Source organism: Simochromis diagramma, unplaced genomic scaffold, assembly GCF_900408965.1.
Source record: "Simochromis diagramma unplaced genomic scaffold, fSimDia1.1 OVJJ01000466.1, whole genome shotgun sequence".
Taxonomy (NCBI): Eukaryota; Metazoa; Chordata; class Actinopteri; order Cichliformes; family Cichlidae; genus Simochromis; species Simochromis diagramma.
This window is the reverse complement of record NW_024387287.1, coordinates 612,828-639,952: the sequence shown is the minus strand read 5'-3', so window position 1 is coordinate 639,952 and position 27,125 is coordinate 612,828. Positions and strand designations below refer to the sequence as shown.

Genomic DNA, 27,125 nt, shown 5'->3' with positions numbered 1-27,125 from the left:
TTCCTTTGTCCTGCAGGAATATTTCACAAAAAGATCCTTGAATATCAAGAGAAGAAGAAAAAGGAGAAGACAAAGAAACACTAGCTGTCTGCATAGAAATGTGGCTGTATAAAGGGGTATATAGATGTGAATATTGCACTGTGTTTTCTGTGTTGTGTAGTTTGGAGTATATTAATTATGTTCTCATGTGTGAATTACTGTATGTCTGTGTGACTGCTCCTCACAATGTGAAACACTGGCAGAATGCAGGACTTAAATTCTCTGTGGTGGTTTTTAGCCTTTCTGATAATCAGGAACTCATTTCAAATAAAGACGAGCTTTTTAAGTTCATGAACCTGCAGTTTGTTTTTAAGGCTACTGATAGAAGATGTATATTTGGGTGGAGCAGCAGTTTGTATCCAACACTGTGGCTGTCTCTGCATAATGTTCAAAGTAGACATGTACTCCCAGCGCATGCACAGGAAAAAGAGTACATATGTCTTTATGCATAGTGTATATATGTCTGTTTTTAGGGATGTGCTGTTGGCGGGGACTGCTCTACCTGTTTGTAGTCAGATCCATTTGACCCGATCTTGATTTCATTTTTACAGAGACAGTCAGAAACCATCAGCCAGTGTTGTACAGAATAAATTATGAAATGATTAATAATTAGTTGCTTTGTGATTTTACATCTATTTAGTAATGGCCTCTTCACAAAACACACAATGTCACTGTGAAGTGGATCTTTGATTTTTGTCAGTTTGGAGAAATTGCTTCCATTCCTTGTTAAGATATTACATTCATTACATTTATTAAATTAAAGTTTTCAGATTCACACAGACTCTCACTTTATTGTGCAGACTAACGCGGGGCAGTGGGTACACCGTATCCAAAAGTGGGAAAATCGATTTCCCCACTTTTCCATTCTATTCCAGCTGTGTTTGGAGTGCAGTGAATCCTGTTAATGGCTACTGATCATATCCATGGATGCTTCTATGTAGATTGTTCACTGACATTTTTAACTGTGCAGTGAAGCATCCATGAAATGCATGTTCAAATTATTTTGTGATTTTTTTTAATTTTTATTTTTTTACATTTTTTGTTCAACATTTATTTTTCCACCTCAGTGTGTCTCCTGTCTCTCCTTCGTCCTTGTTTCATCTTTGCACTGCCACAAACACACAAACACTGCAGTTATAATGCTAAACCTAGCTTAGCATTATAACTGCAGTGTTCACTTTGACTATGTGCCAACTCTCACCTCTTACCGCTCTCCTCCCTGCTCGCTCTCTGTCTTTGTAAAAGGTGAAACATCATTGACAGTAAAGTTTAGAACAGATTATAACTGAATATGGGCTGCTGGACATTAACAGGCAACATTTATTTGACTTGCTCTCACCTGGATTTGGAGTTGTACTGCAGTGTACACAAACACTGAACCACAATATGAAACAGTGTACAATAAGGTACATCAGCTCCTTGGCTAGTGCTGGAACTCGGGCTGTACCACACTAGCAGTTCTGAAAGCTAAAATTAGCTAATGATAGCTAGTGATCCAGCCGGTGTTAGGAATCATTTTAACTCTATTTAGTGTAGTGATGGGCTTTCCGGCTCTTTTTAGAGAACCGGCTCTTTCGGCTCGGCTCACTAAAAAGACAACTCTTTCGGCTCCGAACCGGCTCCAAAAACTCCAAAAAGCATGTACAAACTCCAAAACACATTTCTAGCGTTAACTGAACTTCCAAAACAGAGCTACCTAGATCACTTAAATTACACAATTGAAAGCATGAAAGCATATGTGTATTGTTTGTGTATTTATACACAATCACTCATATATATTCAAATAATTAAAAAAAAAAAAAAAAGTTCATTTACCTGTTGCTACCACACTAGGTAACAAAAGCTCAACACCGCCCCTAGCATCCTTGAGCACTTCTGTTGTCTTTTGTACGTGTTTTGGTGTTTTTACGTGCTGCGGAGTTTTTACGTGTTTTGGAGTTTGTACGTGCTTTGTCTCTAGGGGACACCGTAAATATACTTTTATTTATTCACTCCACATAAAATGTAATAAATAAATCATATAATACAAAAACAAAATATTCACATTTTAACTTTTAACTATTTAAATTTTCAGCTTTTTCCTTTTAAACAAATTTAAAATGAAACAACACAAAACACTGCAAACCACAACACAATTAAATAAATTAAAATATAAAACAAAAAGAAGATGCACATTCTCTGTCATATGGACCTGCATGAATAAACTTTCTAAATCCTTTATCAGCTGCAACTGAAAATAGTTGTGGATGATTACTATACCTGTCTCTCCCTCCTGCTCTGTTCCTGTGCTACTGAGAGTGTAACTACCGCCCCTCCCCCCTCTACCCAGCGCAAAGCACAAGGCTGGTATGAGGAGTAAAGCGGAAAAAAAGTGTGAGAGAGCGGGTGAGAGAAAGAAAAAAACAAAAACCCTCGGCTTGCGATAAGGAGCTGGCTCGTGTCGTTCACATCAAAGACCCGGCTCTAAGCCGTTTCGTTCCCGACCGACACATCACTAATTTAGTGGGCAAACGTACACGAAGCAGGCAGTTTGTAAGTCATGTTAACTGTAGTATCAGTATTGTGGTTGCTAACGTTTTAGGTAACGTGTTTTGAATCAGCTCCACTGATTTGCCTCATGCTTCCCAGAAACGTAAATAAAAAAATTAAGACTAAATCAAGACTCCTGTGCAATATCACAATTAGAATAAGATATAAAATGATTCAGATTTTTAGTGAATAACTGAAATTTAACATAAAAATCCATGTATGTACATATATGAACGTTTATATATTTTTATATACTCTCCCACAGTGCTCTCAGCAGCTCAGTCAGTTCCAGCATGGTACCATGATAGGATGCCACCTGTGCAACAAGTCCAGTTATCATTGCTGCTAAATATTCCAAAGTTAGCTGTTCGTAGTATTTTAACAAAGTGGAAGTGACTGAGAATGACAGCAGGGTCAGCAGATGCTGAGGGATATGCAGAGGTCACAAACTGTCTGCAGCCGATCCCTACAGACCTCCAAACTTCATGTAACCTCCAGATTGGCTCAAGAACAATGTTTAGAAAGTTTCATGGAATGGGTTTCCATGGACGAGCAGCTGCATACAAGCCTAACATCATCAAATGCAAAGTGTCGGATGCAGCACACCAAGACATTTGGGACAATTTCATGCTCCCAACTTTATGGTTTAGGGATGGCCCCATCCTGTTTACACATGATTGTGCACTAATGCAACAAAGCAAGGTCAATGAGGACGGGTGGGTTTGGTGTGTGCCCTGAGTCCTGGCCTCAACCTGCCAGGACACCTTTGGGATGAATTAGAGCTTAAACTGCAAACGAGGCCTTCTCATCCAAAATTAGTGTCTGACCTCACAAATACGCTTCTGGCAGATGCTCAAAGGTTCAAGGTTCAAGGTTCTTTATTTGTCACATGCATAGTTATACAAGTATAACACACAGTGAAATGTAGCCTGACACGCTCCTCGACATGTGCAAAAATTGGGGGGGGGGCTGTAGAGGAAGAACATTTTATATATATATATATATATATAGTATATACATTGGGTGAATGTGCAGTAGTAGCAGCAAGCAGGTGAATTCTGTACATTAATATGAATAGACATCTGACTATTTTACAGGATGGACAATATAAACATATTTAAAATTAAAGGAACAAAGATGATCTAAACACTCTCCAACCTTGTGGAAAGCCTTCCCAAAAGACTTGAAGCTGTTATACATGAAAAAGGGTGAGCCAGCATCTTATTAAACCCTATAGAGCAGGGGTAGGCAACTCCAGGCCTCGAGGGCCAGTGTCCTGCAAGTTTTAGATGAGTCCTTGATCCAACACAGCTGATTTAAATGGCTAAATGACCTCCTCAACATGTCCTGAAGTTCTCCAGAGGCCTGGTAATGAACTAATCCTTTGATTCAGGTGTGTTGACACAGGGTGAGATCTAAAACCTGCAGGACACTGGCCCTCGAGGCCTAGAGTTGCCCACCCCTGCTATAGATTAAGAATGAAATGTCTTTCAAGCTCATTTATCCCTAAGCAGGTCCAGGATTTATGGGTCTGTACAGGAAAAGCAGTTCTAGTATATTTTTGAAACCAAGACATGAAGAACTTGAAAGGTTCATGAAAGGTTGTAAAATGTTAAAATCAATTCCTCAAAGTTTTTTTTGTTTGCTGAAAAAGAAGAAAAAAACATTTGGAACAGATTTACAGCAAATATCATGACATCACAATAAACAATTAAAAATAGAATATGGATTATTTACATTTCAATCAATGCAGCACACAGTACATGAGGAGGGTGTACAGCGACCTCTGCTGGTATAATAAATGTATGCTGCAGAGCAATGTGAAGAAACATTATAAGAATATACTTGTGTGTATTGTGATGCATGTCCCTGTCAGAGGTTTTCACTGGTAAGAGATAAAGATAAAGAAGAAGACAAGCACCAGTCCCAGGCTTGAGCAGTCCTGTATTAGAGGAGAGGAAATAAGCAGACACTAGAGCTTGGAGGATGATTGACCTGGGTCAGTCGTCACATTGCTTGTTACTGCCACATTAGAGAGTACTGTGTAATTCTGTGATATCACATATTTGCCCTAACAGTCTGTCTGGTAGAAACAAGAGTAGGGGAAGAAAACTGAATCTTAAACTCAAGAGATAACAAAGGCAACCAAAACACCTCTGTGTGAGCGCACTGTAACACTATGACACCAACAACACGGGATCGTTAAACCTGTTTTCTTTCTATCCTGTAGGTGAACACAAAGCCAGAAATTAATACTATACATTACTGTTACTACTGATAGTTATTTTTAGGTGTGCTGTGATGAAATTTGGGGGCACTTCAGCACCCAAAGAAGGGTCTAAACTGGCCTATCCAGGACACCGACACTGTGGGGTAGAGTTGGGTTGGATGCCACATTAGAGGACACTGTTGACCTGACAGTCTGTCTGTGTTTTCGAGTGGTGAGTTTGTGGAAAACACAAAAGTTTGAGGAGAGGAAGTACTTTGTACTTTTTATGGGTCAGGGTCTTTTTTCACCTTGTTGTTGTTATATTAAAAGATAACACAATATTAGTCTCTTTTTTAAGGGCAGTTATTAAAAGCTAAAGCCATATGTTAGCTAGGTTCAAATGTTTATCAAGAGGGCATGGGGAAAGGCAGTGGGTTTTTGTTTCTTTATGTCTTGGCACAATAGTTTGTGTTAAACCATAAACAAACAGCCAGCAGAAGGAAGAATGGCTTAGATGTGTTGTCTGCCAAAACTGATCTCACAGAGATTGTACTCCTGGAAATCCAGGGTCAGAACTGACTTGTGTGACTTTGAGTGAGTTATAGAGTTACTGGATCAAGACTATAGCAACCTTTAAATAGAGAACATAAGACGTTCCTTACCTGGATGATTGAGCATCAAGATTTTAAAATGGAGAGTAGTTCAGTTTAATATTGACGTGTTTCATTTTTATTCTCAATCTTGCAAAAAAGATGTAGGGAACCTCTTTCCTTTGTAGTGATATCAATGACACATCAGTTAGAAATACAAAAAATACAGCCACGGAATTTGGAATCTGTCCACAGTTGTTTTTTTTGGCTTTAACAATAGCTATATAGTACTGTAAATTCATTCCTTTCACTGCTTGTATGTAAAATATTTCATAATATTTAGCACTGCTTCAAATTCATGGGGGCATTAGGTGGTGTTCATTTTTAAACTTACTGACATCTCTATCTGAAAAACATACATAAATAATTTTTTTATGGTCAAAATTTAAACAACACCCCAATTTTTCCAGTTTTTCTTTTATGGAAAATTATGAAGTTTGATGTCTCATTGCACTCTGAAATGAAAGGATAGTACAAATAAAGAATTGGAGTTGTCCTGTGAGCCGCCTATCACTCAAGCTATTAACTCTCAGAAACTTACAATACAATGTATCAGACTGTTGTTGATGGTAATGGCTTTTAGTTCCAATTAAATGCAAAAATGAAAACATTTCCCATTTGGAGGCAGCACCTTAATCTCTGATTTAATGAAGAAATGATTATTGAAAGACTTATCAATTATTAGCAATTCATGCGTAGAAAGTGTAACAAGAGGTCTACCCTACATACATGTGCTGTTAGTGATACTAAACCTAAAAATAACTCTTGGTTGATTTCTAATAAAACTTTGCAGCCGAACTTTTTCATGGTTAATTATACAGTTAACTATGAATCTTTAATTATCCATTTACACTTGTGTGAAACTTTTCCCAGCATTACCAGCAATACATTATCCTGAAATTGGACTTTGAGGATCCAAAAGAGGCCACAGGGAGTCTTTAAATACCGGACAGAGCAAAAATAAATATTATTGCGAAACTTGAGGCCACTCATTTCTCTTTATGCAAAGAATAGCCTATTATTTTATAGCTGTAACTTTATTGTTTGCTGAGTTTAAAGCTTTCTTGATTTCCTTTAAATGTGTATTATTATTTTTATATTCCTTTAAAATTGTTATTTTCTATAAAGAGCTTTGTTACTGCTGTCAAATAATGTTGCTAGCTTACAGTACAGTGCATACTTGGTGTTAGCAGTAATGCCGTTGAGCTGTTTCTCGGTCGTCTTATGAGAATCAAATTATTAACATGTCGCCACGTGTTTGAGTGAACGCTCAAAGTGTCATGTATGTGACGAGCAGTGGAGAAATCCACTCTTTCTTGTGCTGGCTTACGGAGGAGGGCATGATGCACCGCTAGGTGTCCGCTGAGTTCAAACTGCTGGTGACGCAACGCTCATCGCAAAGCAGAGCAAGAGGCGACAGCTACCGCACCTTCGACCAAGGTAAGCGAACAAAGAGTAACTCTAAAAACGTGGAATTAAACGACGACAAGTTGCTGTAGTAGCTGCTTTCTTTTTTTCGCTGCCTTGTGAAACAAGTAACGAATATGTTTTTTTGTTCCTTATTGTACTTGTGACAAACGACTGGGGCGCTTTGAGCAGATAAGTAGCTAACGTTAACTAGCTAACTTTCACTTAGCTGTTTGGTTTGGAGAACTTCAAGTCAAGTTGTAAAGCAGTGGATACGAAGGCCGGTGTTTTCTGGTCAAGGCTTTAAAAAAATAAAGACGCATACATTCAAAGCTGAGGCGAAACATTTCCTCGAAAAAGGGCCGTTTTATTTTGAAGGAAGTATTGGGTATCGCTTATGTTTTCCCTCGCTGGCTTTACGCTGGCAGGAACTTTAATAGCAAACTAGCTAGCTAACTAATGATAGCAAGTTAGTGTAGTAGAGTGAGATTAATGAAACTTTGTAAATTTAAAGTTCTAAACTTCAAGAGAATGAGGAAGGATCGTGAGTGTTGGCTTAAGTCATTCTCTATCCGTAATACTTTACTCTTTCGGCACTGCGTGCATCCGGAACTACGTGTTGTTGGCCCCTGTCGGGTTTAAATGCTATTTCTTGACCGTCGCGTTTTATTTATTTCCTCTTTTAATGTACTTGTTTATCTGAGATCATAAAACTTTGAGCAGATGCAACTTGCGGAAAAAGGCAGACGGTGTGGACTTCAGTGAAACGTCATAAACGTCTGACAAAACATGACATAGCCCCCCCTTGTTTTTCTCTAATTGTGTTACGTGTTGCATATTTCATAGAATTTGTTTACTACACATAAAAAATAATTTACTCTCCCACGCACCAAATGTAACTAAAGTTACTAATGTTAGCTGTACAGGCTGCAGGGGATCATGACATTGTCAGTCTACCATTATAAACTTGGTGAGATAATACTTGTGGTTCTTAGGGATTAGTGGTGGTTTGGAGGTTGGAGATGTGCTGATTTCCCACACTGGAAGCCTGTGTGCTTTCCTAACAAATTGTTAAACAGTCCGATGTATAAGTTCCTTCTTTATACATATTTGAATCCTTTGTCACAAAGTATGTAACAATATAGTGTACAATTCATCAAGTAATTCAATTGTAAAAGGTTTTGCTTCAATGATGTGCCACTCTGTAGCATGAGTGCTTCACCCACATGTGCGACTAAAAACTGACCTGCAACAGTATTTAGGGGCAGCGTGTGAATAAAAAGTATAACAACATTATACCCACACAGCCCCCAGTTATAAACAAAAACACTGATAACATAGCAGCTGAAGTGAATATGATGTTGTCACATGGAGCGTGCACACCACTAAGAGCAAAGAGGCTGAGCTGTTACTGAGACGCTGAGTGAGAAACATGTTTCCAGCATCCAAAACAGCAGCACTGGTCCTCTAATCGTCAGGGATGGGGAAGAAGTGAGCAGTTTCTACTCCATTATAGATATCACTTATCAATTCTCATTGGCTCCACTTTGAGTCACCACCATCTCTAAGCAGCATATCAAAGTCATCATATTCATGCAAATGAATTACATGTTTGTGCATGTTGGAGGTGTTGCCACTCTTTGTTGTGATCAGTGTTCCTGTCATTACTCAAATAAGTAATTAATGCACATATTACACAGAACACTTTCCTTGAAGGTAATGCAGTAGGTTACTTGATTACACCTAGGATTTGTTACATTACTTTCATGTTGAATGATCTGAAATACTGTCTCATAATGACCAATTAACAATATAAACCTGAGGCTACAGCCAACACAAATCCCTGTCCTAATGAGGACACACCTGAGCTTTCTCAGAGCATTTAGGTATGAAAACAGAGCTGATGACACAAATCAAATATAAGACACTTTAAAGTGATCACCACAGAGATTCTACTGTAGGAACATGAACAGGTAGAACGGAAGCGGCAGCCTGGCTGTTCATCAGTTTGTTACCTGTTGATGTTCAGCTGTGGCTCACTTTATCACGGTGCTGGTCTGGGGTCAGCATTTACTCAGCTTTAACATCACTCTGGGCTCTCGGCTTAGCGTTAGCATGCTTGCTGTGCAGGTGCTTTCAAAGAGCCAAAGTTGTGTTAACAGTATGAGGCATTTGTATCTGTCCTCCACTTTACCATTGCGCTCTCATCCTTTTGTGCAATAAAGCTAATGTCCATATCCAAACTGAAATCAACTGATCGTAGTGAGAGTGCAAGAATCGACAGGCAGGCAGACTAATGATTTGATATATTATTGTGTCATGAATGTTAGCCATCTGCCACCAGATGACACATTGTTGTTGAGAAACACCATGAATCTGTAAATGTAGGCGTAATCTTTTTGTTAACAATATTAGAATTAGATTGCGGATACAAATTGGCTTTGTCCAAAAGGTGGATGAGCTCTCCCTTAGATAAAGAGTTCAGTCATTTGGGAGGGATTCAGAGTAGACCCAGTACTCCTCCACATTGAAAAGACACGGCTAAAGCTGTCGCCTCCTCGGTAAAGTGTTTAGACCAAGCATGTCCTACTTGGAGGAGGCCGCAGCGTAGACCTGGGACACACTGGGAAGCTTATATCGATTGGCTGGCCTGGGAACTCTTCAATGTTTCTCCGGATAAGTTGGAGGAGGTGGCAGAGGGAGATTTGGGCTTCCCTGCTGCCCTGCAACCTGACATCAGATAAGCGGATGATTTATTATTTTGTTATTTTAGATTTAAACTTTTAATTCAGTGGCTGTCATGAACATTCAAACAGTGTGCACAGCACTAAGCACCACACTACACAGTTCATTCCTTTTCCGGATGTCATATTTTAGTAATGCGTGAACGCGTTCTGTGTTTTCATGTCATGTTAAACGTTGATTTGTTTTCATCATTTTTCTTCTGCGTTGTCGGTCTGCAGTAAGTGTGCAGTGTTGGTAAGGCGTGATGTGAGGTGCTGTGCATTTAAGCAGCATGATTCATTATTGAAGAATGTGATTCATGGTGTCAGGTGCCTTTGTTAGTTTGACACTTTCCATTACCTGCGTATCAAATTCAACCTAATACCTGCGTGTTTCTTGGTTTTTAGACTAGTCAGTTAGTCAAAATTTTTTTTCCTCGTGTAGTAGACTAAGAGATCTGAGGAAACGTTGAACATCCCTAATTAATAAATTAATAAATAAATAAGCAGTATATGCAATAATTTAACATCTTTAGAATCTTCTTCCTTGCAGAAGAGCAAAGTGTGAACTGGAGTCAGTTTCCTTGTCCGTGTGCACAAACTTGGCTAAATAACGACAATCCTGATTCTAATAATACGTGCAGAAAGAAACAATAAAAAGGCGATAGTCTAAGGAAATACTGGAGGCAAGCTCATTGTGCTCGCAAACCCAACAAATAAATTATGTGACATTTGTTTGCTGAGGAAAGTTGTGACAGTGGCGAGATTTGTGACAAGTGTTTGGAGTGTGTAGTTGGTGTGCAGTCTAGTTGTTTCTTTTGTTTCCCAAAAACTCACGAGGCATTGTCAGCATTTTAATATAAATGGTTGTATATAACGGGCGACCGTGGCTCAGGGGGTTGGGAATCGCATCTGTAACCGGAAGGTCGCCAGTTCGATCCCTGGGCTCTCTGTCCTGGTCGTTGTGTCCCTGGGCAAGACACTTTACCCTACTTGCCTACTGGTGTTGGCCAGAGGGGCCGATGGCGCGATATGGCAGCCTCGCTTCTGTCAGTCTGCCCCAGGGCAGCTGTGGCTACAACTGTAGCTTGCCTCCACCAGTGTGTGAATGTGAGAGTGAATGAATAGTGGCATTGTAAAGCGCTCTGGGTGCCTTGAAAAGCGCTATATAAATCCAATCCATTATTATTATCATTATTATTATAACTGCTGCATGACATTTGAATATGACAGTTTTATATTTGGATTTCAGGTCATAACAGTGATTCATGAAACATGTTTGCTGCATTTCTTTTTAGGTCCAGTGTGTCACAAACTGACCTATGAATCATTCAATCATAAACAAAAGGGATGAACCAGTGTTTCATCTACACATACCAAACAACTTGAATGCAATTTTAAATTGTATGGCTCTTTTTTTTTTTTTTTTTTTTTTTTTTTTTACTAGCAGCCTATGTCACAAATGTATGATTTATTTTCTTCTTTAGCTGTACGTCAGCCATAACAGTTTGGCAGGAATGAAATAGTATTTTTGATTGACTTTTGATTCTCAAAAACTCACAATCTCAGTGAGGTTTGCAGATTTTCCTTAAAAATTTGAGGAAACTTGATAAGACACACAAAAAAACCCCAGTATGACAAAACTGTCTACAGATGAACATTATCTAAAAGACCTACCAAAGCCCTAACATAGCACCTGCGAGATGCACAGGCCAATCCTCTACAGCAGAAATGGTCTGAATGAAAGAGTAGGCTGTCAAGTAGCCATTCTCAAGTAAAGGAAACATGGAGAAAAGGCTGAGCTGTGTCAAATTACACAAAAACTAGACTAAAAATCAGTGGCAACAAGTCTGATTGTACAATGAATCTAAAGAAATAGTTGTTCAGAGTGTCTACAGCGAACTGTAAACACGGTGGAGTGTCTGTCATGGTTTGAGGCTCCATTTCAGCGCTGTTCGGGATTTTGGGATTTTTTTGGAATACTTTACCCAAGAGGCGACCTCCTCGACTGCCTCCTGTCTCCTTAGAGTAGCAGCTCTATTCTGAGCCCCTCCAGATGACTGAACTCTTTAAACTGTACTAATGCAGAGCCCGTCCACTAGGGCTGGGCCATATTATACCGTTCACGGAAATACCGGTACAATGCTAGGCAACGATAAGAAAATGAACTTTAGCGATAGAATATGGGTAAAACTCGCATGCGCAGTGCCGAAAAACACTTTTCCACTCAATAAAAGTTAACGTGAAGGTTCCTGATGGTTAGAGACAAATGCAATCACATGGCAGGATGTTGTAAACGGACCAAACTTCAGTCAGCAGAACAACTGAGATAATCCATCCACAATACGAGGTTAGTCATTAATATACTACAACAACATGGGAATAGAGCAGCTATGATAGAATACAGCATTAACGAATCAATGGTACAGAAGTGGAGGAAGCAAGAAGAATGAATTGAATAAAGTTTGATTTATCTGACTGCTTTGTTTCGCTTAATGTGCCTTATAACCCCGTGCACCTTATAGTCCAAAAAATACTAGGGCTGCCATGATTAGTCGACTAGTCACGATTACGTCGATTATCAAAATCGCCGACGACTGATTTAATAGTCAACGCGTCGTTTGAAGCTTTGTAAGATCACAAAAGACGCAGGAATAAGTAGTAGGATTTAAGAGTGTAATAACGGACTGAAACAGAAGATGGCAGCACTGCATGTACAAGGATGCCAGCTGCCGTTAAACCCAGAAGAAGAAGTAGCTCTGTCCCAGAATTCATAGCGCAGCCCAGCTCAGTTTCCAACAATGGCGGCAGCTAGTTAGTTTTAATATTACTCTTATTATTCTTTCTGGGTCACAAAATAAACGTTTAACATATTTTCAGTCGAGAATGTAGCTGTGTAAACCTCAAATATCTGCTCAGTTTCTCAAGACCACATATTTTCAAAAGCGCTCTGACGTTTTCGGAGACGTCTGTTACCCACTAGCTCGATAGCTAGCTGGGGGCAAGGCTCACTAGAGCCGCTGAGAACACCGGACTCCCGGCAAATAGTTTTCAAACCCACCACCATCTTTCGCTACTCAGGTTAAACATATATAAGTCACTTAGATAACTTAAAAATGTTATTGTTTGGCTTTTTCCAGTGTTTTATTTGTTCCTGAGTAAATCTGTTTGGCTGAGATTAAAGTTATAGTTTTTACACAGTTGAATAAACATCAAGCAGACAGCTGATTATCAGAAGTGTGAGATGCTCGAGAATATACTCCGGTGTCCTGTTATATTTTAGATAGCAAGGAGCAGACGGCTGAGTTTATTAAACTTCACGGAAACAATCTGCAAATTTCATTAAAATGTAATAAACTATCATCTTGTCTTTATTTTTAGTTAGCACATACCTTAAACACTTAAAGCTGTAAGCTAATGACAAGTTATATAAGAGCAGATGCTGCTGGTGCAATAAGCTGTACGTTTTACGTCCAATGGATGCATGATCTGATTAGTCGACTAATTGCAAAAATAATCGGTGACTAGTCGACTATCAAAATAATCGTTGTGGCAGCCCTAAAAATACGTATTTGACTTTTTTATTTGGCACACTGCAGTTTAATGTAGCAAAGCACCTCTTTTTTTAACTTAAGTGGATATTATACATGGTTATGCTCAGGATATGTCAGCCCATTTCTACTGGAAATGCCTTTTGGTTAAACTTGGAATTTGCGTTTGCACTGTTAAATGTTTATATAGCTTTAATGCACATTTAAAAAAACAAAAAAAAAACCAAAAAAAACCCCAGCTGCGGAGACGATGTCTTATCCGTGTTATTGGTTTTGAACATACCACAGCAAAATTAAATAAAGCTCGACCCACGACTGTTGACGCTTGGAAAATCTTCTCATCCAGAGTTATCTCCTGGAAGAGGCAATAATTGGTTTTAACTTTGTGTTTTTGTGTCTTTTCTTTGCTGTCCCTATGCCTTGTTTGCTAATGTTTGCTTTGCTACTGCAGTTTACAGTTGTGCTGTATATGTCTGTACCCCCCCCCCCCCCCCCAAACCCCGTTTTAAATCAATAAAATGTTGATCACAAAAAAAAAAAACCCAGCTGCTTGTTTAAGTAAAATAAATGGATGGGCGGGTTTTTTTTTTTTTTTTTTTTTTTTTTTTTTTTGCGCTAGTAAAGTTGTGGAGTTGTATTTTGTCTCGCAGAAATTATATCGTTATCGCAAATTTTCAAATATATATCATGATATATATTTTTGGCCATATTGCCCTGCCCTACCGTCCACGATCATCTAGTCCACTAGTCGCGCACATCACTAGCAGACATCATCCAAAGAAAGCTTTTGGAATATCCTTCAGGAAGCCTGATAAACCTGAAGATGACTGAGAGAAATAGTTGGAAGCTTGCTTAAGAGAGTTCAGGCTGTGTTCAAAGGTAATATAGATACCTGGTTGTATCAGTATGACTGTTCAAGCTTGTTCAAATGGTCCAAACTGTTTCCTAGCAAAACATAAAGTGACATGTGGGAAAAGGCTTTTGCACAGTTGTGTTAAAACACAATAATCAACAGTTGCTCAATTTCCTGACTTAAATGCAACTCTAACCCAGCCCTTCCACATAATATTTAAAATATCCTCCTCTGGTCTGGTGTCAGTTTTTTTACATGTTAGATTTCCTCATTGTTTCTTCATAGCAGCATTGTCACAGGCAGCAGAGCCTACTTTCCTTCCTCTTTCTGTGGACCAACGGTCTTCTTATTTCATAGTTTAGTATTTTTAGATGTGGGAAATCTGAGATTACCATAACACGAAACATGTTTTAATAGAGCAGATGTCTTCTCTGCATCCTTCAGTGCACAACTCTTTGCTCTGTTTATTGTCTCAGGTAAAGCATGGCAATGACCAGCCAGACCTCGTACCCCTCCATGAGTAACCACACCAAAGAGAGGGTCACCATGGCCAAAGTGACCCTGGAGAACTTCTATAGTAACCTCATCGCTCAGCATGAGGAGAGAGAGATGAGGTAACGCTCACAAGCTTTAGTGCTTCTTACATGAACAAAGGCTAACGTTGCCATTTTAGCTTTAGTTATGAGCTACAAAAAAAACAGTGGGCCGATTAATTTGTCCTCCAAATAAAACAACTAACCACTGAATTCACAGCACAACTGAACCTGATGGCTAATGCATGGACAACCCACTTTGTTTGTTTTGGTTCATCAGGATGTGGCTTCTGTCAGTATTACACTGAGGAGGGGTCACTTCCTGTTGTGACATTCACAGTACAGTATAGTCATAACCTCGTCCTGACTGGTTTATTGCATTTTTAGTACAGAACGTTTTTGCTATATGAAAATGATAGGGTAGTAAAAGTGCACTAAAGCTTTGTTCTGTGTTTTGTCATTTAATAAAGAAACATAATAACTTACGCCTGTAACCAGTAATAAGCTGTGCTGTGGTTTCAGGCAGCAGAAGCTGGAGAAAGTTATGGATCAGGAGGGCTTGGCTGATGAAGAGGTGAGTAAGGTGTTTACTGACCCCAGTGTGTTCTGGAGACTTATGTCACAGTGTGTGTAATCTCTGTGTTGGTGTAGGGCAGGTAGAGCAGGTCAGCTACTGATTGGAAGGTTGGTGGTTCGATCCCTGGCCCTGCCAGGGATTGCCAAATATCCTTGGGCAAGATACTAACCATCTGAGTATGAATGTTAGCTACACAGCACTAAAGTATAGAAGAAAGTGCTTGTATGAATGAGTGTTATTGGCATGAGGCATGTTGTATAGAGCGCTTTGAGTACTCCAGGAGAGTAGACAAGCACTATATAAGAATCAGTGCACTCAAATGTTATACTCAAAGAGTGTAACAGGAACAACCCATCAGCTGTTGTATCTCCAGCTGTCTGTGTCTGCTCCAGAGTATAATAAAGTCTCACAGTGGACATGAAACGCTTCATGTGCAAAGGCTAATTTACAGCATGGAGCCCTGCTCTCAAACGGCCTCTGTAGCTGCATTTAAAAAAGAAATCAGAACTTAAAGTTTTAAAAATGAGTCTGGTTGCTTTTGGTCAGTAGACTTCCATTTGTTTATGTTAACTAACTGGTAACAGAACCAATAACACAGGGGGATTTCAACTATAAACCACTCTAAGGGATCACCTTTGTGCTACCTCGGGCTGCAACAATGAGCTTTATGTTTAAAAATCATGGCTATACCGTCCACTTTCACTGTCAGTCCCTTAAACAGTAAACAGTTCTTCATTCTTTTAGCTAGAAGCACTGAAAATCCACCAGACAGTAATCTAATCTGGGCTGTTGGAGGTCATTTTTCTTTCTTACATCTTAATTTGCTTAACAGTAAATTTTAATTATTGCTTTAAAATAAGACACCTCTGAAGTGTGAATTAAACGGTATAGTGTATTTAAAGTGCTGTGTCCTCTGCAGAAACGTATCCGGCGCTCTGAGCATGCAAGGAAGGAGACCGAATTTCTGCGTTTGAAACGTACTCGACTGGGTCTGGAGGACTTTGAATCCCTGAAGGTGATTGGCCGAGGAGCTTTCGGAGAGGTAAAAGCATTTGATGCTGTTGTTTTGAAACATGGAAAAAAACGGAAACAATTCTAACTCTGCTCATCACTGTGTAGAAATGCACCAATTACAATTTTGACGTACACGTTGAAGTTTGCTAATGCAATAACTCTAAAATGAGGTGACGAAGTTTCAATTTGATAGTGTAGGTGTATCTGCTGAAAATTTCAGATGAGTTTAAATGTCGGTGACCTAAACCTCAGGGTGAAGGTTAGACGTCAAGTCTTGTAAAAATCTTGTGAATGCAATAGCTAGGCAAAAAGCCCACATGGGATTTTGAAACTGATACTGTAGCTGGTCTATGCTAGGAGACTGAGGGGAGCTCATTCTGATTTAAACTGTTGCTTTAAAGGTTCAGTGAACATAGAACTTTACTCCAACGGAACATGAGATAAGAAATACTTTATTTTTGTCCACATTTGAGATATTTTTTTGTTACAGCATTTAAAAAAAACAAATGTAACAAGTAACCACGTCTTGACTGTTACATGTTGCTGATTCCTCATGTTACTAGCTCCAGTGCTGGTCCCTCAGCTTATCACTGCAGAGTGTAGTGCACTGGCTTCACCTGGTTGATTAGAAAAAAATTCCATCATTTAAAGAATCTCTGCTTCATTAGTAGATCTGTCCTCTATGGAAGCCCATTTCCGCCACTTAAAAAAAAAAAAGTATCCATAACTCGAAATTTCAAATTATTTTCTCGAAATTTTGACTTATTAACTCGAAATTTTCAGAAAAGTAAATCAAAATTTCGAGTTAGCTCTGCCAATCAGTAATCTACGTTAATGATGTCATTTCCTTGTTACCCGGAAGTTGAAGCCCTCAAGTACTGCTACAGCTAAGCTACCAGTATTACAGCCAGTCATGAATGCACATGAATGAATTGCTGAGTATTTTCAGCCAGGCTTCACAAATGATGAAATCCTTGTGTTATTAGCTGAATCACATGGCGTTAAAATCAGCAAACGTACTCTCGAAAACTCTGTTGCGGTCCGGTTTTGAGTGTGCATTACTCTGCGCCATATGCTTCTGGGTAACAAGAAAATGACTTCGTTCACGCAGATTGGCAGAGCTAACTCGAAATTTCGAGTTAATAAGTGAAATTTTCGAGAAAATAACTCAAAATTTGGAGTTAAGGATACATTTTTTTAGTGGCAAAAACGGGTTTCCATAGTCCTCTCCATCCATCCTGCAGTCAATCAGTGAAAGAAGAAGAGAGGCTAACTTCTGGGCAGGAGAAGCTCCCACACCCATCATCAGCTTTTTGATGAGCACTCTTGATTTCTACTTGCAGGTACGCTTGGTGCAGAAGAAAGACACCGGTCATGTTTATGCTATGAAGATCCTCCGCAAAGCTGATATGCTTGAGAAAGAACAGGTGAGCTACAGGATACACACCCTGAAGTGCTGCCCTTTGACATCTGTGTGTAACCCCTTCTTCCTGTCCATGTACAGGTTGGTCACATCCGTGCTGAACGAGACATTCTGGTCGAGGCTGACAGTCTGTGGGTGGTCAAAATGTTCTACAGTTTCCAGGATAAGCTGAACCTTTACCTCATCATGGAGTTTCTACCTGGAGGTACGAACGGGGCGCTGCTCAGCATGAAAAACTGCTGTGACACAAGAATGCTGTTGTCATCTTCAATAGTACTGTAGCTGCACCCCTCTATAAGTCTGGCAGTCAGTTATGATTTCATCACTCACAGTCAAAAACAGTTTAGGGGGAAAAACAGTCATCCTGTTGCTTCACATTAACAACACTCTCATGTCTCTGTGTTTTGTTTGTTTTTGTTTTTGTTTTTTCGATGCATTGCACAGACGTTGATGCTAATTAGTAAAATAAACCCGCTTAAATGTGCTGGAAACCGTATTCATCCGTCCTGTAGAATGACTGTTCTCTGCTGCTGTGGTGCAGGCGACATGATGACCCTGCTGATGAAGAAGGACACTCTGTCAGAAGAGGCTACGCAGTTCTACATAGCAGAGACGGTGCTGGCCATTGACTCCATCCACCAGTTGGGCTTCATCCACAGAGACATCAAACCAGACAACCTGCTGCTGGACTCCAGGGTGGGTCCGAGCTCTCGTTTTTACTACACTCACGTTTTCTGTGGAAACACCATTTTTAAATGATTGGAACATGTGACCATAGCTAGACTGAGTTTCTGTTTGGTCTGTTTATCTATGAGGAACTTTGACCTTTGGTCACAGTGGGGCACACGTCTGGTTTTGTGACCCTGGTATGACGTCATACTTTGCTGCTATGTGTAATGTTGTGCTCTTGGTTTCAGGGTCACGTGAAGCTGTCTGACTTTGGGCTGTGCACAGGCTTAAAGAGGGCTCATCGGACTGAGTTCTACAAGAACCTGAACCACAGCCTGCCCAATGACCTCAGTAAGCAAAGTCAGCAAAGTTCATTTAATTCAAATATGGCTTGCATGCAGCACCCGTCACTTGCTTGCATTTAACTTGTTTCCTTAAAAACAGTGCTCACAGCTCAGAAGTTTGACCACGGTCAGTGTGAGCAGACTTCCTCCTCTGCTCAGTTTTCCATAAATCAGATGACAGGAAATGTGCAGGATTGCTAGGAATACTGCTATAAGTTGGATGTTTCTACACAGTGTCTGAGTGTTTGCAGTCACATTTGACATGGTGACTATAATATCTGGGCCTACAGTACTGTACAACAGACTTTTATTAAAATGTGCACACAACAGAATTTGTACAGTTCTAGTAAGGATGAAAGTCAGGCTGCAGCGATTGATTATTTTAGTAATTGAGTAATCTATTGATTATTCCATCGATGAATCGTATAAGAAATAGCTTTGCAATAATAAATATTTAATATACAAAGAGAATAAACACGGGTCTTTTAAAATGAACTGCTCAGTGGTTTCCATTTTAGAAACTGTAACATTAACTCAACCCTTAGGCTGTTTTTATATAAAATATTACATTAAAATTTTAAAAGAAAACACTTCCTTAAGTGCCAAAATCTATAAATGCTCTAAAGTTCTCTCTGACAGTGTTTTATCTCGTGGATGAGGTATCTGGTGTGCACATGTTCAGTGTTTGTGTGTGGGTTAGTGTGCAGCCAGTGACTGTAAGCCTTACACGGAGCGTGTGCTGGCTGCAGTGAAGGAAGGCCAGTTTGCTGTGCTGCTGAAACAGATGTTATGATGCAGATGTTCATTCATTCTGATAACAACCTAAAATTGCTTGGCTCAGTGTCTTAGTTTTACTGGCTTGTGAAAAGGTGTTTATATTTATTTTTAAATATTAATGTTTAATTCATTTCAATTAACACTTTTAATCTGAAAAGTGTCACAAAGGCTTAATATGGTCCAGTACACCCATTGCCCCCCTTTAGACTCCCCCCGTTTGCTGCAGGCATCAAATAGGACAGCTGCTGTACAAACAGGCTAAGTTAGCAGTTCATCTGCAGGTTTAAATGCAATCTCTGGAGGCTTACTGCAGATTTCTGTGTGAAACAAACAGCAGCTGCTGAGTTTGCTTTTCTTCATGTTGGAGTTTGTTGATCAGCTGCTTTGATGAAGGACACTTACTTTTTCAAAGTAAAGGTTTTAATGGTGATCGCAGGAGCAGCGCTGCTGTTTTGGACGACAGAAACACTTTCTTTCACTCACTGTCTGTAAGGACTCCACCTCTTTGTGTTTGTGTGTGTGTGATCAAACTATGACAGCATCATATTCATCAGTGTTTTTGTTTAAAACTAGCGGCTGTGTGGGCTCGTTATACGTTTTATTCATGCGCTGCTTCTAAATACGTTTCTATTGCAGGTTTGTTTTTATCTCCAAATGTGTTGAATTATTCCAAATACTTGATGAATCGCTGCAGCCTTACTTGAAAGTCGGACACTTTTATTCCTCAGCACAGGTGCGCACGCTCTCTCTCTCTCTCTCTCGCTCGCTCGCTCTTTAATTATTTCTGTAAGGAGTCTTCAGGAATACTTCTCCTGAACACTCTAAAGCTCTTATTTGGATGATGGCTGCCCATTTGTATCATCCTTTCAGCGTGATCCCACTCTGCCTCCATAATACTGGGATCTGGGCAGGCCAGTCTGAGTGTATTCCATTGTGTGTTTGTCTATCCAAGAATGGTTTCACTGCTTTGGCAGTGTGGGTGAAATCATTGTCATGCTGGACAAATTAAGCCACTGGCAATCAGATACTTTCCAGATGGTGTATCCGAGTCTGATGGTACATTTCTGTGTATTGAAGCATTGGCTGAAGTGCAGCCTCAAAACATGAGCTGTTGTGACTGGTTTCAGTCTGGTTCTTGTATAGTTTGGCACACCTCAGCCTTTTCTCAGTTGTGTTCACACAGTGATCATAGACATCATGCTGAAACAGCAGGCCTGACCATGAGGAAGACTTGCACTCGCCTTCAGTGGCACAAATGTTATGTATTCAATGACTGATGAGAGCCTCGCTGTTTGTATGCACAGTGATGGAGTCGTAGCTTTTAATACGGAGTTGTCTTGCCTACACAGCATCCCAGAACATGAACTCTAAGAGGAAAGCAGAGACCTGGAAGAGGAACAGGAGGCAGCTGGTAGGTTTGAACACACATGTGATTAGAAAGTGTAGAAAATGTCTGCTATTTGGTATTGTGCTCGATTGGATTTGGTAACACCACAAAAACAATGTTAATGGAAATATTTTTGTCATTGGGATAGTTGTTAGAAATCGTACATGGCGCCACAGTCAGGGGCTCACGATAAACCCCAGAGCCAAATGTTACTAGTTGTGAATAAAAAGAGAAACCCACGGGAGTATTTGATTGTACAATTTGAAATGTAAAAAAGAAATGCTCAGTGCGAAATGCTCAATGCTCAGAGCGGGCGACCACATGCCATAAGGCTGAGAGCGGACGGCCGGGTTCGAGTCCGCCCCGCATGTCTTCCCCTCACTCCTCTGCCCCCGCTGTAACCAAATGCTCATTATTTAAACTATTAATTCATTGAATCTACAGCAAAAGTGTAATAATGTGCTCTTCTTGAAACTTATGACGACAGCAGCATTTGAAGGATGAAAGCACAGTGTTACGCTTTTCACGGTCAATAAAGTCCTGCATGTTACCGACATATAAAGCTCATATTCATTTATTATAATAATGTAAATGTATGGCACAAAGGAAGCATGACATCATGTGGCTAGAATTACAATCTCACTTCCTTTTGTTTTGATTAGATCAGTTAAATCTTGATCTTACCCGGTGCAGACAAAGCAATGTCTTTGTGAAGCCTGTCTGTGGGAAGTGTAACATTTAAACAAAGGTGGTAGCTTTTCCCATCCTTTCATCCTATGTATTGACCCCCTTCCTTTATCCATCAGGCATTCTCCACAGTGGGAACACCGGACTACATTGCTCCAGAGGTCTTCATGCAAAATGGATACAACAAACTGTGTGACTGGTGGAGCCTGGGTGTGATCATGTATGAGATGCTGATAGGTAATTTTTCAGGAAATGAATCTTATTCACCTTTTAAGGTTATTATAAGATGGACTTTTATAATATCTGACTCCTGTTTTTTGGTCTGTGCAGGTTATCCTCCATTTTGCTCAGAGACGCCACAAGAGACGTACAGAAAAGTGATGAACTGGAGAGAAACACTCGTCTTTCCTCCAGAGGTGCCTATATCAGAGAAGGCCAAAGACCTCATTCTCAGGCAAGTGCACCTCTGCTTTCCTTCATCTCCCATCCTGTCATAGTAGTTCATGCTGTTGTCACTCTTGTTTTGTATGCTGACCTTGGAGGTTTCAAAAATGTCAACTTTCTAATGGCTTCTAACACCTGAGGTGTTTGTATTGCATTGTACTAACTGATCGTGAGTTTACAGGTTCTGCTGTGAGGAGGAGCACAGGATTGGGGCTTCGGGCGTGGAGGAGATCAAGTCCAATCCTTTCTTTGAGGGCGTAGACTACGACCATATCAGGTGGGCATACTTGCCACGCACGTTAAAGATGGTTGTGCTGACATGTTGAGTTCTCAAATGTCTTCATTTTAAATTGTAATAATCAACTTAACATAAACAGAAGAACCCAGAATCTCTGAGAGTTGTGAATGTGCCTACAGGTCAACAGGAAGGCATTTAAAAATTAGTTTCATTAGATGATCTTTGTCTGGCTGGAGTCCTGTGCACCCTCAGATGTCCTTGAGGATAAAGACCTGGTCCACTGTTTTGTGACCAGGACAAAAAAAACACATTATTTATCCCGTATCTAAGGTTTGACTAACAGGCAAACCTTGGCGTACACCTTCCCTGACAGGCAGGCGCTCGAGTCCCCTTTCTTAAACATAGGAACCACTACCCCAGTCTGTCAGTCCGGAGACACCTCCCCAGATCTCCACGTGACATTTCAGAGGCATGTCAGCCAAGGATTAGGGTCACCCTCCCCTCATCCCGAGACGCTGTTTCCTCTATAGAAAGCGTGTCAGTGGGATTACAGACATACTTTCGGCCTCTGCAAGACGTTCCCAGTGATCCCTCACTATACACTTGGGTGCACCCGGTCAGTCTCTCTCTTTACGTGAAGGTTCAGAACATACAGCCACAGATCCGATGAAAGAATTCCAAAATCAATCATCGACCTGTGCCCTAGGGTGTTGTGGTGCCATGTGCACTTATGGACATCCTTATATTTGACTGCAGATTGAAATAGAGTCAAGGCCCTCTCTACAAGTCTGGTTCCAGAGCCCAAGCCATGCGTTGAGGTTAGCGCAACTGAGCCGACATCTCTCAAACTCACACGCTAGCTCAGGCTCCTTCCACGCGGGAAGGTTGACGTTCCACTTCCCGATAGCCAGTCTCTGTATCTAGGGATCGGACCTCGGGCCTCTGCCACCGACACACACTTCATTTGATGCCTACTGCGCCACCTGTAGGTGCTGGGCCTACAAGAGGGTAGCCCAAGCTGGGCACAGCCACCAAACGCTCTCTCTCCAATTTCCTCCCCAGGCCTGGCTCCATAGGGCTGGGCCCCCGTAACTCTATCCTGGACAGGGTACACTGGTCCCTTGGTCATCTTTTATCGGTAGGGGTCAATTGAATCGCTCTTCATCGTTTGCCTTGGGAGATCCTACCAGAGGTCAGCATGGCCCTTGGGATCACTGGGACACACAAAACCCTCCAACAAAGTAATGCGGCGATTTGTGGAGAGGACCGTTAGCCATTCAGGCAATTTGCTGATTCTGTTTTCAAATGCAAACTTTGACTTTCGTTTTGTAACTTTACTGATGTTTCCAGGGAGAGGCCTGCTGCCATTCCCATAAATATCAGAAGCATTGACGACACCTCAAACTTTGACGAATTCCCTGATTCAGATATCCTCACACCTACAGGTACATACAGTGTAGCTCCAAATATTTCATGCTTTGTTGTGAAATCTCAGATTATTAAAATGCCTTACTACTTGTTGTGTTACTCCAGCCACTCAGGTGTCCAATCAGGCTGAAGCTGATCTGAAGAACAAGGACTGGGTCTTCATAAACTACACCTACAAACGCTTCGAAGGCCTGACGGCTCGAGGTGCCATCCCGTCCTACATGAAGTCGGGGAAAAGATGAACACCACCACACGGGTGCTTGTCCAACTCCTCCATGAATCCTGAAGGAGCTGTCTCGAGTCCTGAAAGAACTGTCTGTGTGGTGTCACACAGCTCTTTGCAAATAAAAAGGGGACTACTTTTCCTCTGTTGCTTTCCACAGGAATGTTTCGTTTCACTAGTAGGAACTGCTGCAATCATTCTGCAGCTGTTCGCTCTATCTAATGCTTCCGAGGGTACTTCTCTACTTCCTGCTCACAATGACACTGAACTGGGAATAATATGTCCACTTGTATTTTCCACCAGTGGCTGCAGATGGTTTTCTTCACTCCTGATAGCACCATTGATGTTCCCTGTGTGTAAAATGAGCACTATGTTGTTGGACTTACCAAGTGCTCTTGTCTTTCCAAACCAGCACATCCCCCTCCTTGAAATTATTTTTTTAAACATGTCAACTTGAAGATGGCATCAAATCGTCACGTGACATGAAATAGATGCTTTTCAGGGATTCCCTTCTTATGTTTCTTTTTTCTGGGCTTGTCTAAAGTGCTGCTGGCTTCTTAAGATCAAACCAAAGACTGAACTGAATGTTTGATCTCTCCATTTCTTCACTTCCACTAACTCTGTTGTGCTTGTTTAGGTTAAAGCGTGCATATTTGAGAATTATGAATTTTATGGAACAAACACACACAGATCATGTGACATTTGACCCCATCATGTCTGCCTTCTGCACCTTAAATGATGTGGATGTCGCTGTAGTATAATCAAGCCTCCAGCTCCTTATATTGCGTGCTTAAAATAATAGTTTGGGTTTGACAGGGCAGGGGAAGGAAACGCCCACTAATGGCTGTGCTCATTATTTAATGTGCAACTAATCATTTTGAATTGGTGACTTGTTTTCAGAGTTATAGAGACAAATGTTACAAATGTTCAGGAGAGCCAACCAGCAAGCATCTTTAGTTAAAGGGGAATATATTTTAATTAAAATGGATTATAAGATTAAATTGAAGAATGAATAATTGTTTGAGTGATTGACTAACAGTCTTATGATGGATGTGCGACTGACTAGTTGTTACCAGACACTAGTCGGTTAACAATTTTAGAAACTTTTGTATTATGCATAAAAGTGAGGGTTTTAAGACATGATTATTGGTCCATTAATATGTAGCTTTAAATGGTGTTAACACTTTGACCCCAGGATTGTGCTCCAGCTCTGTTACTGGTTCTTTGCCACCTCTGCGCTTATCACTGCTTTCAAAGCACTTTGGACTGGTTTGATTTTCCTTCAAACTGGTTTGCTGCAGCTTGAAATCTATTTGATGTGATAAAGAGGTGGTGAAATGGCTTGAACATGAGTTTATCTCCACTAAAGAGCAGACAGGACCAGTGGGGAGTCGGTCCATCCACATTGAGGGCTAAATGATTCTTCAGTGAACACAATATCCAGAATGCTGTCATTTAAAGTGAATGTAAATGAACTTTTTTGGAATTGTGGGAAAGTGCTTTTTGCCACAGTAGTTTCAAAATGCTGTTTGTTTGAATGAGGTGTAGACCCCCCCTTTTTAACTTCAGCGAATCCAAACTCTTAGCAATGTTGTTAAATTGTATTTTGATCAGATTAATGCTGTGTTTTTAAATGATCAGATGTAATTTTTCCAAGATGAAACTCTGCTCGTATAGTTGAAGCTGTATCCAAAGATATCACAGATGTTAGACTGGTTTGTGAAAACTAAATGTTTGGTTTGTTTCTCATGTTTCTGCTGGAATGGTCTTCTGCGAGTCTTAAATCAAAGATTTGACTTTTCTATGTAATATAGTATATACAGGTAGTGGGTAGATAAATCTCAGTACATTTTAGGATACAGTGCTCCTTTTATTTTAATGGCTGGGTTCCATTTTTTTAACAGTCTGTTATGATGCTCCAGCTCTGCATGCTTTAACCAAACCGTAGATGTGGTGGCTTAAAGAAACTGATGTAGAATGACTTGTTTTATTGGGGTGTGTGTGTGCGCGCATGGGGGTTATTTTTTTTATTTTTATTTTTTAAACCAGCAATGTTTGCAGATGCTGTGCTCGTCATTATGCTCTGCATGTCGTCTGAGTCAGATAAGGGCTTTGGAGAAGGTGGATGTACAATATTTATATACCACTGTTTGCTGTTGTACGTTTTCTAATATTTGACAATTAATTATTCTGCACTTACTGTATTGCTTCTGAACTCTGTAGCATTATATTTTTATTTATTTATCTACTTTTAACCAAGAAGTGAACCTCTTGGTAATTAAAAAAAGTATTTTGCAAGAGTATTATGGGCCCAGGTTTGCAGTATTAATACTGCATATTCTTGGAGAAGTCTTGCACAACTAGAATCGAAGCAAAGACCACAGACACGAAGCTCCATCCTAGACTGCTCGTTTTTTTTCAGCCATAGAGTATGTAGAGCCCTTCACTGGTTCCATGTCTCGTCATATTTGCAGCCTTATTCCAAAATATGAGCAGGACACGGCTCATCTGACACCTGTCACTGGATCAGCTGCTACGTTTTATCCGAGGAGCGTGCTACTACAGAAATGCAAAAACTAACAGAAACAGAGGCTGCAACACAAATCATGTACATGTTTGTATTCATATTTTAATACTTAACAATGTCTATTGGTAACATATTTTCAATTTTCTTTTAATAATGCAAAAAAAAAAAAAGAACAAGTTGTGTTTTCTGCAGTTGAGTTGATTACAGTAGAGGCTCTGTGGTTCTAGCTGTAGTTCCTCAGGTACACCAGTCTGTGAGGCTGGAACTTGTCCCGACACAGGGGGCACTCTGCCTGTAAAACACATGAGGTCAGGTGAAGACTGCTCTACCATCTATTAATGCTTCAACATTAAGTATCATCAGTCTGTCTTTAATCATGGCCATGTACTGTACTTACTGGTAATTAAACATAAATTTAAGATGTCAGTCGACCAGCCTAGCTTAGCCAGTTATGGACCGATCTCAGGCCTTTAGTTTCTATTTCAAAGAGACTCTTGTGCTGTGAAACAGCAGACGGAAAGGTTTACAGAAAGCTCTATTGCATGCAGAAGCACACATTTTCATTACATAGCAAAGACAAAGGCCTTGATGTCTAAACTCAGATCAACCTGAGATGATGTTAAGAATCTTAGAAACCTTTTGTCTAACCACACTCTGGATGGCTTTAACGACCACGATGTGTCCTTCGATGTGTAAATATGTAAGACTGCACAATATAGAGTGATACTGAAAAAAAGAGTTCGTGTAATGATTACTTCTGGCTGGACTGATAACAATGAACTACGAGTTATTATCAGGTTGTCTCAGAGGGCTGGTAAAAAATGCTGCAGTGAGTAGAGACAGTGTGTTTCTCCTATACTGGCTCCTCTTCATTGGCTCCCTGTTAAATCTTA

General features: G+C 40.3%; 3 protein-coding genes across 7 annotated transcripts in view; 2 read left to right on the top strand and 1 right to left on the bottom strand.

Moving 5' to 3' along the window:
- LOC120716272 (DENN domain-containing protein 2D-like) overlaps positions 1-814 on the top strand; it is a 30,719-nt gene extending 29,905 nt beyond the window's left edge. For all 3 annotated transcript variants that reach the window (XM_040003736.1, XM_040003734.1, XM_040003737.1), the window contains one exon: positions 17-814. In XM_040003736.1, the coding sequence (XP_039859670.1) occupies positions 17-84 (68 nt within the window). In that variant the 3' untranslated portion in view covers positions 85-814. The remainder of the gene's footprint in view (positions 1-16) is intronic.
- A 5,925-nt stretch (positions 815-6,739) lies between these two features.
- Positions 6,740-26,008, top strand: stk38a (serine/threonine kinase 38a). 2 transcript variants are annotated; one of them, XM_040003731.1, is made up of 14 exons: positions 6,740-6,867; positions 14,438-14,575; positions 15,017-15,068; positions 15,991-16,113; positions 17,429-17,512; positions 17,590-17,713; positions 18,050-18,204; positions 18,426-18,528; positions 20,648-20,709; positions 21,492-21,609; positions 21,703-21,826; positions 21,998-22,093; positions 23,405-23,499; positions 23,588-26,008. In XM_040003731.1, exons 2-14 carry the CDS (start codon positions 14,445-14,447, stop codon positions 23,722-23,724), a joined length of 1,404 nt encoding a protein of 467 aa, XP_039859665.1. In that variant the 5' UTR covers positions 6,740-6,867; positions 14,438-14,444; the 3' UTR covers positions 23,725-26,008. The 2 variants fall into 2 exon arrangements, with proteins under 2 accessions (XP_039859665.1, XP_039859663.1); XM_040003729.1 differs by having other exon boundaries at positions 18,426-18,537.
- A 116-nt stretch (positions 26,009-26,124) lies between these two features.
- Positions 26,125-27,125, bottom strand: part of pex10 (peroxisomal biogenesis factor 10) — a 6,449-nt gene continuing 5,448 nt past the window's right edge. Inside the window, exon 6 of one of the 2 annotated variants that reach the window (XM_040003733.1) lies at positions 26,125-26,520. In XM_040003733.1, coding sequence (XP_039859667.1) covers positions 26,470-26,520 — 51 coding nt within the window. In that variant the 3' untranslated portion in view covers positions 26,125-26,469. Of the gene's footprint in view, positions 26,525-27,125 lie in introns of both variants that reach the window. The other variant, XM_040003732.1, reaches the window with a different exon arrangement.

What these genes read in the sequence shown, in the direction of transcription:
- stk38a (XM_040003729.1), top strand. Translation starts at nt 14,445, where the DNA reads ATGGCAATGACCAGCCAGACCTCGTACCCCTCCATGAGTAACCACACC. An exon ending in CATGTATGAGATGCTGATAG is followed by an intron (nt 21,610 to 21,702) that starts GTAATTTTTCAG and finishes TGGTCTGTGCAG; the next exon opens with GTTATCCTCCATTTTGCTCA. An exon ending in GCCAAAGACCTCATTCTCAG is followed by an intron (nt 21,827 to 21,997) that starts GCAAGTGCACCT and finishes GTGAGTTTACAG; the next exon opens with GTTCTGCTGTGAGGAGGAGC.